The sequence below is a fragment of the Phaenicophaeus curvirostris genome, chromosome 6 (genome assembly GCF_032191515.1).
Source record: "Phaenicophaeus curvirostris isolate KB17595 chromosome 6, BPBGC_Pcur_1.0, whole genome shotgun sequence".
Classification (NCBI taxonomy): Eukaryota; Metazoa; Chordata; class Aves; order Cuculiformes; family Cuculidae; genus Phaenicophaeus; species Phaenicophaeus curvirostris.
In genome coordinates, this window is record NC_091397.1 from 287,043 (window position 1) to 306,119 (window position 19,077).

Genomic DNA, 19,077 nt, shown 5'->3' on the forward strand with positions numbered 1-19,077 from the left:
TCCCCCAACCCTGATCCGGGGCGGGGGGATTGGGAATGGGGAGGGGTGGAATTTACAATAAAACCGGTGAAAAGTGTGCAAAGTCTGTTTGGTTTTATTGGCTGGATCTGGAATGGGGGGCCTGGATCCAGAAGAGGGAGAACATGGACCCAGACCCTCAATCCGGAACAGGGAGACCCGGATCTGGAACGAGGCGGCTTGGATCTGCAGCAGGGAGAACGTGGATCCAGAACAGGGAGCCCCTCGCCCCCAGCCCCTGATCCGGCGCAGGGAGATCCCCCCCGTGCTGGACACGGGGTGCCCCCACGAGCCCCCCCACAGCTCGTTACAAAGCTGTTTATTGCCATGTTAATTGTTAAATAACCAGGGGGGTTGGGGCCGGCGCCTGATTGTCCAGCGGGAGCCCAGGGCCCGGAGCGGCTGGAGGGTCCCAGAGGGCTCAGCCCCACGGCGCGGCCGGGATGGATCCCGGGGCTCCCAGCAGCTCTTTGGCAGGAATCCCTGGGAAGGCACGGGGTGCCCGGCTCCGACCGGGAACGGCTCCGGAGCCGTCGCTCCCAGCGGCACCGCAGTCACGCCGGCACGTGGTCACACCGGCATCGGCATCTCGTGGTACTCGTCGACGCCTTCCCGCTCGTCCAGGACGGGCTCGGCCTCGTCCGCGTCCAGCTGCGGGGAGACGGCGGCTGAGCCGGAGCCGGGGGCAGCCGGGGGCAGCCGGGGGCGCGGAGCGGGCACTTACACACTTCATCTCGTGGTCGGTGAAGAGGCGGCGGAGCAGGCACATGCGGAGCGGGACGGTGAGGATGAGGATGAAGGGGAAGGCGAGGGAGGCGACGGTGGACATGACGGCCCAGAGCACGGCCAGGCACGCCAGCTGCAGCCCCGTGAACAGGTGCATCCGCAGCGTCCGCACCTGCACCACCGCGTCAGCACCGGCTCCGAAACCCGGAGCCGCCAGGGGCCACGGAGCTCTCCATGCTCCAACCCAAGGATGTTCCCGACCCAAGGATGCTCCCGACCCAAGGATGCTCCTAACCATTGGTGCTTCCGACCCACAGATGCTCCCGACCCAAGGATGCTCCTAACCATTGGTGCTTCCGACCCACAGATGCTCCCGACCCAAGGATGCTCCTAACCATGAGTGCTTCCGACCCACGGATGCTCCCAACCCAAGGATGCTCCTAACCTAAGGGGGCTCCTAACCATGGGTGCTCCCAACCCAAGGATGCTCCTGACCTAAGGGGGCTCGTAACCGTGGGTGCTCCCAACCCACGGATGCTCCCGACCCAAGGATGCTCCTAACCATGGGTGCTCCCAACCCACGGATGCTCCCGACCCAAGGATGCTCCTAACCATGGGTGCTTCCGACCCACAGATGCTCCCAACCCATGGATGCTCCCGCCCCACGGATGCTCTCGACCTAAGGGGGCACCTAACCATGGATGCTCCCGACCCATGGATGGCCCTGAACTATGGATGTTCCTGACCCACGGACGCTCCTGACCCAAGGATGCTCCTGACCTAAGGGGGCTCCCGACCCATGGATGCTCCCGACCCAAGGATGGTCACAACCCAAGGGGACTCCCCCATCCCCTGATGCTCCGGATCCAACACTGCCCCCAGTCCCAGGTGCCCTGGCGCCGGTGCTCCAGGCTGGCTGCTGCCCCACAGGAGGGTCCCACCTCCCCCCGGGACCCCCAGGGCCCTCCTGACCTTCTTGACGTAGGTGACGTCGGGGTGGTGCTTGGGGGGCATCAGCAGCAGCTGGAGGCGCTCGTAGAACTGGATCCCGTTGAGGGAGGTGACGCCCATGTAGAGGAAGATCCCGAAGAGCACGGCCAGCGGGATCTGGCGCAGCAGGTCCCCGATGACGATGGACAGGCCTGGACCGGGGCGGGATCAGCTGGGAATCCCGGGAGCGTCCGGCGCCCCCGGTGCCCGCCCGGGACGGGACGGCTGCCCAGGGAGGACGGACAGACGGATACGGCGGGCAGGGCTGGACCTACCGACAAGCACAGCCACCAGCAGCCCGGTGACGCGCTGCTCCTTCACCTCCTGGATCTTGGGCTTGTCCCCCGGCGCCACGGCCTTGCTCATGACGGTGAGGGCGTTGGCGTGGGTGACGGAGCGCACGGTGGCGGCCGCCAGCCAGGGCAGCCCGAAGAGCGCGAAGAACCCGCCCATGGCCACGATCAGCAGCAGGTCCAGGTGGAACCCCGAGCCCTTCTGCAGCTTCCGCTCCTTCTTGCTGATGATCAGCCTGGGCACAAGGGCGGACGGTCGGCTCGGCACGGCTCGGAGCAGCACGGCTCAGCTCGGCTCAGCTCAGCTCGGCATGGCATGGCGGGCTTGGCACAGCTCAGCTAGGCACAGCACAGCTCAGCACGGCTCAGCTCAGCCCGGCGCAGCCCGGCACAGCTCGGCTCAGCACGGCTCGGCACAGCTCAGCTTGGCCCCCTGCCCCTGCCCGGCGCCGCCGCGCTCACGTGGTGATCTGGGTCTCCATGAAGATGAGGATGAAGACGAGGACGGCGGGGAGGCCGCTGGCCACCATCATCCAGACGGGGAAGTCACTGTTCTCGCCCAGCGGGTTGATCACCCAGCCCCGCTTCTCCGGCGCCGTCACCGAGAACCCGCTGGGGACGCTCAGCTTCTGCAGGGGGAACGCGGGCTGGGGGCTGGCTCCGCACCCTGGCCAGGGGCAGCCGGCAACACCGCAGCCGGAGCCGCCAAAGTGAGACACCGGGAGAAGGAGGCAGCCAAGGCCGTGGGACCAAACTGCACTGGGAGCCACTGGGACAAGCAGGAATGGGACTGGGAGGCACTGGGACCCCTCGGGAGGAGGCCGGGGGGGGCGCTGGGGGCTGACCTGCGTGTAGGTGTCCTGGATGCCGTAATCCACCAGCACCATCACCAGGATGGCGATGGGCACCCCGAAGTCTCCGATGAGCCGCCGGATCTGGGGAGGAGCAGTGTCACCCCAGGGCCCCACCATCCCATCCCATCCCATCCCATCCCATCCCATCCCATCCCATCCCATCCCATCCCATCCCCATCTCCATCCCTATCCCTATCCCCGCCCCACGCACTCGTCCAGGGAAGAACCGGCTGTTCTTGAACTTGCGCAGGAAGAAGGCGATGAAGAAGGTGCCGGCCATGAGCACCAGCGAGAGCAGCGCCGTGTTGGGCTGCCCCGTCACCTTCGCTGCGGTGCGGGTGGCCGTGCCGTTCTCCGGGGCCGAGCCGTTCTCCGTGCCGGCGCTCCGCCAGGGCTCCGAGGAGTTGGCCGGCAGGCAGCCGTGCAGCGGGTGCTCCTGGAAAATCTGCAGGAACAGCAACGCTCTGGTGGGTCCCGTCCCAGCCCCGCAGCCTCCCCGGTGCCAGCTGCACCGGCTCCCACCTTGGCCAGCTTGGAGAAGGTCTCGTAGATGAAGATGAGGGAGATGAGGAAGGCGAAGATCTCCTGGGTGAAGCGGGAGACGAAACGCACCAGGAAGCTGCCCTCAAAGGCCACCATGACCAGCACGATGAGGATGAGCCAGAAGCCGATCCAGACGCGTCCCACCAGGTACTCCAGCCCGTTGGACGTGCAGAACTGCCAGAGCCGTGGGCGGACAGGACAGACAGACAGATCAGGGTCAGCAGGAGGGATGGACACGGGGCTGGGCAGGAGCCCAGCAGGAGGACCCAGGACCATTCACCCAGCCCCAGAGCACCCAGGAACATCCCCCCTGCCCCAGAGCACCCAGGACCATCCCCGTGGCACCCAGGAATGTCCCCACGGCACCCAGGAATGTCTCCACAGCCCCCCAAATCCCAGGAATGTCTCACGGTGAAGAAGGCCTCCTCGAAGACGAGCAGTGGCCCCGAGAAGCCGATGACGAGCAGGGGCTGGGCGCCCAGCAGGCAGAAGAGGACGCCCTGCAGTGACGTGGAGATGATCAGCTCCGACACCCCGATCAGGTCCTGCGTCTTCTCCCCTGTGGGCGGGATGGGCTCAGGCACAGCCGGCGGGGCCCGATTCTCCAATCCCGGATCCCAGCGCCCCATCCCCAGGTCCCGATTCCCCACCTCAATTCTCCCTCCCCGGTACCTATTTTCCACTCCCATTCCCTGATTCTCCATCCCTGGGTCCAGATTCTCCATCTGTGGGCCCTGATCCTCCATTCCTGATCCTCAATTCTCCATCCTGGGCCCCGATTTTCTGTCCCTGGGCCCCGATTCCCCATCCCCAGGCCCTGATTCCCCATCCCTGGCTGTTGATTCTCTGGCCCCAGGCCCCGATTCTCCATCCCCAGGCCCTGAATCTCCACCCCTGGGTTCCGATTCCCTGTCCTTGGGCCCCGGTTCTCCATCCCTAGGTCCGGAATCTCCATTCCCAATTCCCAGTTCTCCAATCCCAGCTCCCCATTCCCCATCCTGTCTCCTGATTCCCCAGGCCCTGATTTTCTGTCTCCACAACCTAATTTCCCATCGCTGAGTCTGGAATCTCCATTCACAGTCCCTGATTCCCTATGCCCAAGCCCCAGTTCTCCATCCCCAGGTCCCATTCTCTGTCCCTGTAATGCAATTCTCCATCTTGGGTCTGGAATCTCCATTCCTGATCCCTGAATCTCTATCCCTGGGTCTCAATTCCTGACCCCTCACCCCAGTTCCCCATCAATGTCCTGACGCCCTGTTCCTGGGTCCCAATTCCTGACCCACGTCCCAATTCCCTGTCCCTGGGTCCCGATTCCCCATCCCTGGGTCCCAATTCCCTGTTCCTAGGTCCTGATTCCTGACCCATGTCCTGATTCCCTGTCCCTGGGTCCCGATTCCCGACCCACGTCCCAGTTCCCCGTCCCTGGGTCCCAATTCCCAACCCACATCCAGATTGCCCCTCTCTGGGTCCCAATTCCCCATCCCATGTCCCGATACCCTGTTCCTAGGTCCCAACTCCTGACCCATGCCCCAGTTCCCCCTCCCTGGGTCCCAATTCCCGACCCACGTCCTGATTCCCGGTCCCCAGACCGCGACTGGCTCACCCAGCAGCCCTCCAAAGGTGATGGCGGGTGAGAGGGCAGCGAAGTAGATGAAGATGACGGCGGCGATGCACTGCGGGTCCAGCGCGTCGCGGAAGTCGCTCAGGTACTTGGGGTAGCGGCGCCGCACGTCGCGGATCAGCCCCCCGAACGGCCGCCCCGTGCGCCGCAGAGGGTCGTCGTCCTCCTCCTCCTCCTCCACCACCTTCAGCTTCAGCAGCGCTGCCGCACGGACAGACGGACGGTGAGGGGCGGACGGATGGACGGACGGGGACCCCGCGGCGCCGCCTGCCAGCCCCGCTCCCCGCGGCACCTTTCTCCTCGGGGGATTTGGGCTCCAGGAGCAGCCGGCGCTCCTGCTCCTCCCGCTTCTTCAGCATCTCGCGCTGGAAGTGGGCGACGCTGCGGAGCAGCTCCTCGCCCTGCACCTCGGAGGGCGGCAGCACCACGCTGCAGTCCAGGAACTCGTTGATGGCCGTCAGCAGGTCCTGCCGCTCGTCCGCCAGGTACGCCGCCTCGTGGAATTGCTGCCAGAGCCACGGGAGGACGTCGGCACAGGGACCGAGGAGCCGGGCGCCAGGGCGAGGACGGGGCACGCGCCCACCTCGAGGGACGTGAGGAGGAGGACAGGGCATGTGTGCCCTTAAGGGATGCGAGGAGAAGGATGGGGCGTGCGCCCACCTCAGGGGATGCGAGGACGAGGACAGGGCACACGTGCCCCTCGAAGGATGCGACGAGGAGGATAGGGCACGTGCCCACCTCGAGGGACGTGAGGGCAAGGATGGAGCACGCACCCACCTCGAAGGACGTGAGGAAAAGGACGGGGCACGCGTGCCCTTCAAGGGATGTGAGGAGGAGGATGGGGCACACGTGCCCTTCGAGGGATGCAAAGAGGAGGACGGGGCACGTGCCAACCTCGAGGAACGCGAGGAGGAGGACGGAGCACGTGTGCCTCTCGAGGGACGCGAGGGTGAGGATGGAGCACGTGGCCCTCAAGGGATGTGAGGAGGAGGATGGGGCACACGTGCCCCTCGAGGGATGCAAGGAGGAGGATGAGGCACGTGCCCACCTCGAGGGACGTGAGGGCAAGGACAGAGCACGCGTGCCCCTTGAGGGATGCGAGGAGGAGGACAGGACACGCGCCCACCTGGAGGGGGAGAACAGAGCAAGCACCCACCTTGTCGGACATGAGGGTGGAGATGGAGCGTCCGATCTCGTGGTAATCCATGTGGGTGCTGCTGGGGCCCAGGAGCACAAAGAGGAACCGCACCGGAACCGGCACCTCCAGCACCGAGTCCAGCTCCGCCGCCTCCCGCAGCCGCACGAAGGCCATGGTGGGCTGGTCCAGGAACGCCACGCAGCCTACGGGCACGGGGGGGGGAATGTGGGGCTTGTGGGTCACCGTGGGGCTCACGGGGTCACCACGGGACTCAGAGGGTCCCCGTGGGGCTCAGGGGGTCCCTGTGTCCCCTCCCGCCCCGCTCGTACCCACGAGCACCACAGTGGCCTCCGCGTCCTCTGGGATCTTCTCCAGCAGCTTCAGCTCGTGCTTGGACCTGGAGCGAGCGATGCCGGCGGGCGCGGGCGCCGCAGCCTCCCTCTGCCGGCACGGAGCGCGGTCAGGGGGTCCCGAGGAGCAGGAGGAGTGGGAAGGAACAGCACAACGGGGGCTGGGACTGGTTGGGAACGGCTCAAAGCAACTGGGAATGGCTGGGAACCAGAGGGAATGGCTGGGAAAGGTTGGGAAGGGCTAGGAAAGGTTGGGAACCGGAGGGAATGGCTTGGAATGGTTGTGTAGGGCTGAGAAAGGTTGGGAAGGGCTCAGAATGGCTGGGAACAAAGGGCTGGAAAGGGCTGGGAATGAATGGGAAAGGTTGGGAACTGGTGGGAATGGCTGGAAATGAATGGGAACCAGTGGGAACGGCTGAGAACTGGTGGTGTTGGATGGAAATGTCTGAGAATGGCTTGGAATGGTTGTGCAGGGCTGAGAAAGGTTGGGAAGGGCTGGGAAAGGCTCAGAATGGCTGGGAACAAATGGCTGGGAAGGGCTGGGAATGAATGGGAAAGGTTGGGAACTGGTGGGAATGGCTGGGACCGGTTGGGAAGGGCTGGGAAAGCAGCGGCCTCACCTCCCGCTCCACGTCGATGCGCGCCGCCGGCTCCCCGGCGATGAGGGGCTCGGTGACGGCCGGCTCGGCGCCCTCGCCCGCGTGGCTGCCGCCGTGGTGGGAGCCGAGCAGGGAGCCCAGGCTGCCGGCCGAGATGTTCCGTGGGAAGAAGTCCTTCTCGTCGCTCGGGTGGCTGCGGGATGAGGCCGGTGCGGTCGGTGGCCCCGCGGGTCACGGATCGCAGGGGACGGGGGCCCCCCAGCCCCACCTGTGCTTGAGCAGCAGCGCCCGCAGCACGTTGGCGCGGTCCTCGGCGCGGATCTGGTCCGTGATCACCATCTGCTCCACCACCTGGTGGGCCACGCCGGGCAGCGTCTTCTGGTCCAGGTCCAGCAGGACGGCGCCTGCGGAGGCAATGGGGACCCCTTCCTGGGATCCGTGGGGCCAGGGGAGCCCCCCCTCCCTGGGATCTGGGGACAGGGATTCTCCCTTTCCCGGAATCCATATGGCCAGTGGGACAGGGAAACCCTTTCCTGGGATCCATGGGGCCAGCGGAGATGGGGACCCTCCCTTTCACAAGATCCATGGGGCTCAGGGCAGTAGGGACAGGGATCTCCCCTTTCCTGTGATCTATGGGGTATGTGGGGACGGGGATCTCCCCTTTCCTGGAATCTATGGGGTATGTGGAGACGGGGACCCCCTTTCCTGGGATCTATGGGGTATGTGGGGACGGGGACCCCCTTTCCCAGAATCTATGGGGTATGTGGGGACAGGGACCCTCTTCCCGGGCTCGGTGGGGCGGGGGCAGCGGGAACAGGCTCCCCCCATCCTGCCTCAGCGCCCATACCGTGTGCCAGGGTGCGTCGCAGCTCCAGGAGGCTTCGGAAGGAGAGGGAGGCGACATGGGGCTTCCCCCAGCGCTCCGTCTCCTCCTCCACGTCCTCCTCGAACTTGATCCACCGCGCTGTCTCCTTCCAGCGCAGCTCCTGGTTCTTGTCAGCCACCAGCTCGTTCAGCTCCACGAAGACCTGCGGCGCGGCCGGCGTCAGCGCGGGCACCGGCACGAGGGGCGCGGGCAACGGCACGAGGGGCGCGGGTAACGCCACGAGGGGTGTGGGTGACGCCACGAGGGGTGTGGGTGACACCACGAGGGGTGCGGGCGGCGTGCGGGACCCACCTCGTGCGGCTGCCGGTCATGCTTGCGGTGCCGGGCGCTGGGCTCCGCCGGCTCCTTCCCGGCGCGGGTCACCTGTGTCTTGGCACTCTTGCGCACCAGGTGCCGGCGCACGCCCGGCACGTCCTCGAAACGGTGACCTGGGGACGGCGGGCGACACGTGAAGTCGCAGCTCAGCACGTGGCACGACGCCACCCGGCACGAGATCGGCACCACCTGATGCTGCGGCTCTGGCAGAGCTGAGGTGGCTCCTTGCACCCGCAGGGAGCTCGGAGGCCGCGGATTCGCCTGCCGCGAGCACCCAGGGGAGGCAGCGCCGATGCTGCCAGCGCTGGCATCGGATCAGGACCTTCCCGGCATCAGATCCCATATGGCCACGCTCTCTGTCTGTGCCCTGTGGACGTGGGGCACCCCGGCACTGCCAGCCCCCCGGCCCGGGGCGCCCCCCACTCACTTTTCATGTAGTCGAGGTCGGCCGAGGCGAGCGTCTGCGCCTCCGACTCGTCGGTCGGAACCTTCTGGAAGCGGGCGAGCTCGGCGCCGGTCTTGCTGCCGATGCGGCGCCGCTCGTGCAGGTTGTAGCTGCGGTGCCCCGGCTGCGCCCTGCCGGCGGGGCGGCCCGGGGAGCCGCTCTCGGCGCCCGCCGCCCCCTCTGCCACGCTGCCCTCAGACGCATCGGGGCTGCGGGGCGGGTGCTGCGTCATCCCCGGCACCACGGCTCAACCGCAGCCGGCACCACCGCGGGGCAGCCACAGGGCTGGCACTGCCGGGGGGCAGCCGGTGCCAGGGGGCAGCTGTGGGTCCCCGTGCCACTCACCGGGCATCGCGGGGTGCCGGTGCCACCGGTGTCACTGGGGTCTCAGGGTGCTCGGGGCCCTCGTCCTCCTGCAGGAAGAACTGAGAGCGGCGCCGGCGTTCGGGGGCGTCCAGGGCCAAAGCCTCACGCGGATCCCGACTCCCAGTGCTCTCCCAGTCCTCCCCCAGTTCCCTCCCAGTCCCCTCTCCCATTCCCTCTCCCACTTCTCCCTCAGTCCCCTCCCAGTTCTCTCCCAATCTCCTCTCCCAGTTCCCTCTCCCAGTCCCCTCCCAATCTCCTCTCCCAGTTCCCTCTCCCAGTCCTTCTCCCAGTGCTCTCCCAGTTCCCTCTCCCAGTCCTCTCCCAATCTCCTCTCCCAGTTCCCTCTCCCACTTCTCTCCCAGTCCCCTCTCCCAGTTCCTTCCCCTCTCCCAGTTCCTTCCCTTCTCTCTGCACACCTGGACGCTCTCGGGCTGCTGTGGCTCCTCAGCCGCAGGGCCGGGTTCGGTGTCTCCGGCATCGTCCTCCTCCTCCTCCTCGGCCTCCTCGATGGCGGCCGGGGCCTCGGGGGCGTCTCCGGGTCCGGGTGGCCGCGGCCTCTGCCTCCCCTTGCGGAGGGGACCCTTCCTGCGGCGAGTGTCGGGCGGCAGGTGCGTGGACAGCGGGTGGTGGATGTGGTGGGACGACTGGCGGTGGTCTGGGGGACAGACGGCGTCCGTCCCACCATCCGTCCCTGCTCCCATCCCACCATCCATCCTGTTCCCACCCCATTCCTCCTTCTATCCCGCTCCCATCCCATCCCATCTCCTTCACATCCCATTTCCATCTTTGCTCCCATCCCACCACCCATCCCTCTCCCATCCCTGCTTCCATCTCAACCCTGCTCCCATTCCCATTCCCATCTCCTTCCCATCCCGTTCCCACTCCCACCCCATTCCCATCCCATCCCTCCGCGCTCACACTCGAAGTCCTCCTCTCCGTAGCTGCGCCCGGGGTCGTCGGAGCCGCGTGCGCGGGCGTCATTCAGGATCTCCTCGAATCGCTCCACGCCCAGCGCCTTGTTCAGGTCCTTCTCCTCCTCCTCCTCCGCCGGGAACGCGGGCGACACAGCGCCCGGCACATCCTGCTCGGGCTGGGCACCACGGCTCAGCGGCACCGCCGGCACCGCGCCATCCCAGTGCCACATTCCCAGTGCCACACTTCCCAGTGCCATCCCAGTGCCACATTCCCAGTGCCGGCACCCCCAGTGCCACATTCCCAGTGCCGACACCCCTAGTGCCACACTTCCCAGTGCCATCCCAGTGCCAGCACCCCCCGTGCCACATTCCCAGTGCCGAAATCTCCAGTGCCACACTTCCCAGTGCCGACACCCCTAGTGCCAAGTTCCCAGTGCCATCCCAGTGCCGGCACTCCCAGTGCTACATTCCCAGTGCCGACACCCCTAGTGCCACACTTCCCAGTGCCACATTCCCAGTGCCACATTCCCAGTGCTGGCACTCCCAGTGCCATCCCAGTGCCGGCACCTCCGGCGCCGCACACCTCGCTCATCCCACACCCCACTCCTGCACCCCATTCCCGCACCCCCCATTCCCATCTCCACCAGCCCACCCCCCCATTCCCGCACCTGCTGCCCCCCCCATACCCAACTCCCCCATCCCGCACCCCGGTGCCCCCCCATTCCACACCCCCCATTCCCAGCTCCCGCATTCCGCATCCCCATTACTGCACCCGGCACCCACCCCCTATTCCCACACCCCGCTGTGTATCCCCCCCATCCCTCATCCCCGTTCCTGCACCCCAGAGCAAACTCCCTCTCCAGTGCCCCCCATCCCAACACCCCCATTCCCAACTCCCCCATCCTGTGGCCCCCCATTCCCACACCCCCCCCATCCCCCACTTTGATTCCCACACTCCGGTGCCCCCCCCTCCAATTCCCACACCCCACTGTGTATCCCCCCCATCCCTCCCCTCCATCCTGCACCCTTGTTCCCGCACCCCAGTGCCCCCCCCATTCCGCACCCCCCATTCCCAACTATCCCACCCCCCGCCCCCATTCCTACAACCCCCCATCCCTCACGCTGACTCCCACATTCCGGCGCCCCCCCCAACTCCCACACCCTGCTGTGTCCCCCTGATCCTGCACCCCCATCCCAACCCCATTCCTGCACCCCCATCCTGCACCTCGCTGCCCCCCAAATCCTGCCCCCCCCCATTCTTACAACTCCCCCATCCTGCACCCCGACTCCTGCCCCCCCATTTCCACACCCCCTTCCCCCCCACCCCCCCGAGTCCAGGACCCCTCCAGCCCCCCCTTAATTGACCCAGCACAGTTTTGGGGGGCTGGGGGGGGTGTGGAGGGGTACAGGGGGTGCAAAAAGAATGGGGGGGGGCAGGATAAGGGTGTCTTAGCGGTGCTGGGGGCGGGGGGGAGGGGAGGATTCCGGGATGGGGGTTGCGGGGTGCAAGGTGGGGGTGTGGGATGGGGGGTCCTGGGGGGCTGCGAGGGGGGGTCCCGGGATGGGGGGTGCGGGGTGGGACACAAGAGGGGGGGGTCCCGGGATGGGGGGGGCTGCGGTGCCGGGATGGGGGGGTGATACGGGGGGGGTGTCCCGATGTGGGGGTGCGGGGGGCGATGCCGGGGAGGGGGTCTCCGTGTCGAGGGTCCCGGGGGGGGCCCTGGGGGGGCTCCTCCCGTGCCGCCCCCCCCCACCCACCCCTCCCCGTACCTGGTCCATGGCGGAGCCGGAGCCGCCGCCGCCGCCGCGTTTTATCGGGGGGGGGGGGCGGGGGGGACGGGGAGGAGGAGGAGGTGGGGGGGGTCACGGGAGGAGGGGGGGCCGGGGGGGCCGGGGGGGGCGGCGGCTCCGTCCCCGGCCTCGCCAAATATTGACCGAGCCCGGAGCGCCGCAAGGTGAGAGCGACCGGCAGAGGGCACGGGGGGGGACACCGGGGAGAGAGACCGGGGGGGGGGGAAAGACCCTCCCGGAGAAACGGGGGGACCCCTGGAGAAAGGGAGGGGGGACAGGGATGGGGGGGGCACGAGGTGTGTGGGGGGAACTGGGGTGGGGGGGAACGGGGGTGGGGGGGACAGGGATTGGAGGGGGACGGGAGGGGGGGACACAGGGATGGGGGGGACAGGACAGGGATGGGGGGGACACGAGGTGTTGGGGGGGAACTGGGGTGGGGGGGAACGGGGATGGGGGGGACAGGGATTGGGGGGGGACGGGATGGGGGGGACACAGGGATGGGGGGGGACAGGACAGGGATGGGGGGGGACACAAGGTGTGTGGGGGGAACTGGGGTGGGGGGGAACGGGGATGGGGGGGACGGGGATTGGGGGGGACAGGGATTGGGGGGGACAGGGATTGGGGGGGACACACAGGGATGGGGGGACAGGGATGGGGGGGACACACAGGGATGGGGGCGGGGAACGACATGGGATTGGAGGGGACACACAGGGATGAAGGGGAGGACAAGGACACACTGGGGGGACACAGGATTTGGGGGACAGGGATGGGGAGGGGACCCCCCCGGGAGAGAGAAGGGAGACCCCCCTGGAGAGAGAGGGACCCCGGGGATGGGGGGGGACAGGGTTGAGGGGGATACAGGAGATGGAGGGGATACGGGATGGAGGGGGGAGCACAGGATGGAGGCCGGGGCGGGGAAGAGGGATGGGGGGGAATACGGGATTGGGGAGGGCAGGACATGGGATTGGGGGGAGACACGGGATGGGGGAGAGGACAAGGACAAACTGGGGGGACACAGGATGGGGGGGACAGAGTGGGGGGGGGGGACATGGGATAGAGGGAACACATAGGGATGACGGGGAGAGGGATGTGCCCCCAGGCCCCCCCCAAACGACCACCAGAGCCCCTCAGCACCCCAAAGCCCCCAAACCCTGTGAGCCTCAAAACCCCCCCAGCTCCCCCCCTGCACCCCAACCCCCACAAACCCCAGAGCTCCCCTAGCACCCCAAAACCTCCAAGCACCCCAACACCCCCAAACTCCAGAGCCCCCTCAGCACCCAAAAACTCCAAATCCCCCAAACACCCCCAGCACCTCCAGAGCCCCTCAAAATGCCTGAGACACCCCCAGTCCCAGAGCCCCCCGAAACCCCCCAGCGACTCCAGAGCCCAGCAGCATCCCCAGAGCTCCAAACTCCTCAACACCCCCAAACGACCCCCAGAGCCCCCCCACCCCAAAATGACCCCGAACACCTCTAACAACCAACCCCCCCCAAATGCCCCCAGCAACCCCAGAGACCCCCTGAAAGCCCCCAGCTCCCCAGCACCCCCAAAGCCCAGAGGCCCCCAGCCCCCCAGTGACCCCCAGCACCCCAACACCCCCAAACCCTGTGCCAGGGCCATGGGGCCACCAGGAACTGGGGCTGGGAGCCACGGCCAGTGCCAGGGGGTTGTGGCCACCAGGAAGGGGGCTGGGAGCCACGGCCAGTGCCAGGAGGTTGTGGCCACTGGGAACTGGGGCTGGGAGCCACGGCCAGTGCCATGGGGTTGTGGCTACCAGGAAGGGGGCTGGGAGCCACGGCCAGTGCCAAGGGGTTGTGGCCAGTGGGAAGTGGGGCTGGGAGCCACAGCCGGTTCCAGGGCCATGAGGCCACCAGGAACTGGGTCTGGGAGGCCTGGCCAGTGCCAGGGGGTTGTGGCCAGCGGGAAGGGAGCTCGTGGCCCCCGCGAGCCCAGCGTGTCCGGCCTGGCCTGCGCTTACCGGGTGGGCCAGCAGGAATTCCATGGGTGGCCGTGTGGCGCCAAGGGGCCCTGGTGCCATTCCCCGGTCACGTGGGCGGCGCGGGCGGCACCGCGGGCCGCGGTCAATCATTAACTGTGTGGCCTGGCAGCAGCACCGGCCGTGGCACCCGGCACCGCGGGCACTGGGGGATCCCGGCACCGTGGGCATCAGGGGCACCGGGGGATCCCGGCACCGTGGGCATCTGGCACAGGTGGCACAGCCGGCACTGGGTCAGGAGCCGAGGAGCACAGCCCTGCCCCACAGTCGTGCCCCACGGCGATCGATGCCCCCCAGCCCCCCTGCTCCCCCGTCCCGGTGGCACTCACGCCGGCGGTGGCGGTGGCGCGGGCCATGGCTTCTCAGCCGTCGTCGCGCTCGGTGCGGCGGGGGCTCAGGCGCCGGAGCCGGGGCGGCATAACCTGTGGGAGGGGGCGCTGAGTGGCCTTGGCCACGGCCGGGACGCCGATGCCAACCCAAACAGCCCTCGGCCGAGCCCTCCGGCTGTGCCACGGCGAGCGGTGACCACGGGACGTGGCGGCGCGTGACGGTGGGGAGTGTGGTGACTGTGGCTCACCCGGGTGGCTCACCGCCCCGTCACCACCCTGTCACCCGCACCGGCACTGCCACCATCACCGCCCCCACTCCCTGTGCCAGGTGGCCGAGCTCGAGGACCCACCAGAGCCCCAGCCTCGCCAGGTCTCAAGGTGGGGACCCCTCGCCAGGGGTGCCAGGAGATGACCCGGCACCGGGCTCGCCCGCCGACCCACGGAACCATCACGGGACGCCGGCACCTCCGCCCCGACCACGCAGAGCCCGGACCCCCAACTGCCTTCGTGACCCGGTGCCATCGCAGCCCCTCCGGCAGGTGCCGGTGCTTGCCGTTCCCAGCCCTGAGCCGCTTCTTGGGGTTAATCCCCTTGGCAGGATTAGCTCCCGCGAACACTCTGGGGATTGTTCTTGGCAATGCGGCTCTCGCTGGCTCCCGGCCCCTTCCCCACAGCTGGGGCTCGCGGGGGCACCGCAGCCCGGTGGGAAGGATGATGGCACAGGGGACACTTCTGCTTTCTGTGCCGGCGGCTGAGTCACCGGGAACGGCTCAGCGGCTCGTGCTGGCACAGGGGGACCCGTCAGCCGGGCTGTGCCGGGCACCGTGCGGCATTGGCACAGGCAGGAGGCCTGGCAGCAGGCAGCTCCGGCACGGCCGCGGTGTGACCGCATGAGGCTCCGGGTCATGGTGCCACCGCCTCGCCCGCTCCGGTCAGCGGGCAGGGCCGCGGTGTGGCCACGGCTGCCAGCACCGCTAATTCCCGGCTGGCTCCGAGCGGCTCCCGGCACGGCCACGGCCACATTCCTGGGACCGGCCTCGGCCTGCCCGCCTGAGCCGATTACCGCGCCCGGCACCACCACCGGCAACCACAGGAACGCCAACCGCACCGGGGCCACCACGTCCCATGGATCTCACCCACACCCCGTGCCCCCGATGCCATCACCAGCTCCTCATCTGGTCCCAGCTCCTCGCCGGGGCACCGTGGCACGGGGTCTGGGAGCGCCGGAGCCGGGGAACATGGGATGGGACCCTCACCGGGCACCGACGCGGCCTGGACGTGGAGCGGAGCCCGTGCCCGCGACCCGGGGATCAGCCAGCGGCACGGGAGCTGATCCGGCACCAGCCCCGTGGCTGCCCCAGTGCCACCCGAGCCCCCTCACCGGGCAGAGCCCGTGGGCTCCAGCACCGCGGCTCCATCCGGCTGCTCCTGATGGAGTCGGGTTGGGATAACGGCACCCACAGCCCTGCTCCCACCCCGGCCGAGCGTCTCCAGCTGCTCCCACACCAAAAATATCCTCGTTCCGACCACAGCCCGGTGCCTGCCAAACCACCGGAGCTCCAGAGGGATCGCGGCAGCTCTGCACCGGGCAGGGCTGGGGGCCCCCACACCCCACGGGTCCCCGTCCCGTCCCCACGGACCTCCTGGCTCAGCCCCAGAGAGGCCAGGAGCCTCGTGCTGGCACAGATCCCCGTTCAGCACTGCACCCCCGTGTCCGGCTCCGGACCCCCCTGTACCCCAACAGAACCCCCATTCGGTACACCAGCACCCCCTGTGCCACCACAGAACCCCCATTCAGCTCCCGATGCCCCCAGTGCTGCACCAGAACCCCCTGTCTGGCACTGGAACCCCTATTTGGCACCAGACCCGCCCCTAGTTTGGCACAAGACCCCCATGTGCTGGACGAGAACCCCTGCTTGGCATCAGGACCCCTATTTGGCACCAGACTCCCCCATTCAGCACTAAAACCCCTGTGCCACAACAGAACCCCCCTGTTCAGCACCAGGACCCCCTATTTGGCACCAGACCCCCCCCCTCAATTTGCCACAAGACCAGAACAGAACCCCCACTCCTCTCTAGACCCCACGGTGAAGCTCCGGTGCCTGTTTCGGTGTGGTCTGTGCCCCACGGCAGAGCCGGGGCTCCCCCAAAATGCCACTCACCCCATTGCCCCCCGTCCCGGCGACGTTCCCGGGGATGCCGGAGCAGGGCTGCGGGCACCGCCGGGAGCTGCCGAGCTCCGGTCGCTGCCGGGAGGTTTTATATCAGCGCAAGAAAGCAGGGGAGGGAGAGAGAAAAAAATAAAAAGTACTCAGGCTTTGTTTCGGCAAGCCCGCACCAGGCCATGCTATCCAAACACCGCGCCCGTGCCAAGTCCGGCTCCGCGGGCAGCTCCACCTCTGGGGGGCACAAACCTACGGAGCCAACTTCGGAGCCAACCTAGGGGCACAAACTTTGGAATCGCTGGGTCCCCGCGTCGGCGAGGGGCGTCGCGGGGGACGGTACCGTCCCCCGCGACGCCCCTCGCCGACGCGGGGACCCTGGAGTGTTGTCAGCATCCCTCATGCCAAGAAAAGCCAAAATCTCCCGAGCCAAACCCCAGAGGAGGTCGTGGCGGAAGGGCAGGCGGCAGGGAGGCGGCATCATTAGGGCGATCACATCGCCGCGGTGCAGCGACCCCGAAGCGAGCGAGGGCAGCAGGGGCATCCGCGTGGCAGCCTGGCTCTGGATACCCGGCTCTGCCCGCATCTCCCTGTCCCTTGGGAGAAGAACCCAGCTCCCTCCTCTCCACAACCTCCTCTCAGGGAGTTGGAGAGAGCAATGAGGTCTCCCCTCAGCCTTCTCTTCTCCAGGCTAAATACCCCCAGGTCCCTCAGCTGCTCCTCTTGTTCTCCAGCCCCTTCCCCAGCTTCGTTGCTCTTCTCTGGACTCGCTCCAGAGCCTCAACATCCTTCTTGTGGTGAGGGGCCCAGAACTGAACACAATAAAAATTCAAATTTTTTATAACTTTTTTTTTTTTTGAATCAGGTCGTCTGCGAATGATTTAGCACCAGGCATCTCCTGGCTCTACCTGCATCCAGGGTTCTACCCACATCCCTGCATCCACCGGCTCTGCCCGCATCCACCAGCTCTGCCTGCATCTCCTGGCTCCGCCTGCGCCCCTGAATCCTATATCCCGCATCCACCGCCTCTCTCTGAATCCTATATCCCGCATCCACCGGCTCTGCCTGCGTCCCTGCCCGTATCCCCTGGCTCTGCCACGTCCCTACTCGCATCCACCGGCTCTGCCCGCGTCCCTGCTCGCATCCGTGGTTCTTCCTGCATCCCTGCATCCTGCATCCCTGCATCCATGGGCTCTGCTGGTGTCCTTGCCCACATCCATGGGCTCTGCCCGCATCCTACATCCCGCATCCCCCAGCTCTGCCTGCATCCCTGCCCGCGTCCCAGGGCTCTGCCAGTGCTGTTGCCCACATCCACTGCCTCTGACCACATCCACGAGCCCTGCCCGCGCTGCTGCCCGTGCCCACGGGCTCTGCCAGTGTCCCTGCCCGCATCCCACGTCTCTGCCACATCCCTGCTCCATGCCCGGCTCTGCCCGGGGTGCAGCCGGCGGCACGGTGCGGATCGGTGGGCGCCGGCTGTGCCGGGGGCTGGATCGGTGCCCGGCGTTGCTCAAGCCCTGTGGAGGTTTCGCAAGCGGCACCCACCCACGGCGAACGCCGGGCGGGCACGGAGCCGCGGGCAGCTGCGCCGAGACGGGGCTGAGCTCGTGCCGGGGGGTCTCACCTGGCGAGGGTCGCCCTCAGGATTCGGCAGCGCCAGGCACGGAGCTGGAAAAGCAAAACGCAGCGGGGGTTGAGCGCGGGGCACGACTCCGGCTCTCCTGTGGTGCCCTGGCACCAGCATCACCCCGGCACGGGCACCGCGGCACCGGGGGGTGGGCATGAGGGGGGCCTGGGGGGCCCTGGGGTCTGAAAGGGGTCGAAGAGGGGGTCCTGGGGGTCCGAGGGGGGTCAAAGAAGGGATCCTGGGGGGTCCTGAGGGGTTCTGGGGGCTCCTGGGGAGGGGGCTGGGGCTCCTGGTGGTCCCAGGTGTCCTAGAGCAGTCAAGGAGGGGATCCTGGGGGGTCCTGAGGAGTTCTGGGGGTCGTGGGAAGGGGCTGGGGGGGTCCTGGGATCCCAAAGGGGATCCTGAGGGGTCCTGGAGGGGGTCTCAGGGGGCTCCTGAGGGTTTTGGTGGGGGGAGGTCAGGGGACTCCAGGGGGATCCTGAGGGTCCTGAGAGAGGGTGCGGGGGGTCCTAAGGGATTCTGGGGGCTCCTGGGGAGGGGGCTGGGGTTCCTGGGGGTCCTAGGGAGTCCTAGAGGGGTCAAAGGGGGTTCCTGGGGGATCCAGTGGGGTCCTTGAATTCCAGGGGAGATGCTGAGGGCTTCTGGGGGCTCCTGGGGGTCCTAGAGGGGTCGGAGGGAGGTCCTGGGGGATCCAGGGGGGTCTTGGGATTCCAGGGGGGAATGCTGAGGGCCCGCGGTGGGGGGCTGGAGAGGAGACTGGGGGTCCTGGGGGGGTCCTGGGGGGGTCCCGGGGAGGGTCAAGCGGGGGTGCTGGTATTCCAGGGGGGCCCCGAGGAGGTGCCGGGGATTCGAGGGGGCCCGGGGGTGCCCGGGGGGCGCACGGGGCTCTCTCTTACCGGAGTGGCGGCGGCAGCGACCGACCCGCGGGACGGGCGGAGCGGGGCCTAGGGGGGCGGGGATCGAACCCGGAACGGAGTGGAGGGGGCGGGGCCTGAGGGGGATCGAACCCGGAACGGAGCGGAGGGGGCGGGGCCTGAGGGAGGGGCGTGGTCTAAGGGGCGGGGCCTGAGAAGATGGGCGGGGCTAGAACAATGAACGGCGGGAAGGGGCGGGG

At 67.7% G+C, this 19,077-nt stretch overlaps 1 protein-coding gene across 2 annotated transcripts; it reads right to left on the reverse strand.

Annotated features, from left to right (window-relative positions):
* Nucleotides 1-79: 79 nt before the first annotated feature.
* Nucleotides 80-18,904, reverse strand: SLC4A2 (solute carrier family 4 member 2). Of its 2 annotated transcripts, XM_069859091.1 has the most exons (24): nucleotides 18,860-18,904; nucleotides 17,961-18,004; nucleotides 14,175-14,267; nucleotides 10,063-10,234; nucleotides 9,561-9,799; nucleotides 9,124-9,203; nucleotides 8,761-8,987; nucleotides 8,310-8,446; nucleotides 7,980-8,160; nucleotides 7,401-7,536; nucleotides 7,154-7,325; nucleotides 6,513-6,624; nucleotides 6,202-6,386; nucleotides 5,338-5,551; nucleotides 5,028-5,246; nucleotides 3,835-3,983; nucleotides 3,404-3,598; nucleotides 3,093-3,326; nucleotides 2,873-2,962; nucleotides 2,490-2,656; nucleotides 2,010-2,263; nucleotides 1,717-1,886; nucleotides 743-916; nucleotides 80-669 (listed from the first exon to the last, which is right to left on the reverse strand). In XM_069859091.1, exons 3-24 carry the CDS (start codon nucleotides 14,199-14,201, stop codon nucleotides 589-591), a joined length of 3,615 nt encoding a protein of 1,204 aa, XP_069715192.1. In that variant the 5' UTR covers nucleotides 14,202-14,267; nucleotides 17,961-18,004; nucleotides 18,860-18,904; the 3' UTR covers nucleotides 80-588. The 2 variants fall into 2 exon arrangements, with proteins under 2 accessions (XP_069715192.1, XP_069715191.1); XM_069859090.1 differs by lacking the exons at nucleotides 14,175-14,267; nucleotides 17,961-18,004; nucleotides 18,860-18,904 and adding an exon at nucleotides 13,828-14,064.
* Between the last annotated feature and the right edge of the window lie 173 nt (nucleotides 18,905-19,077).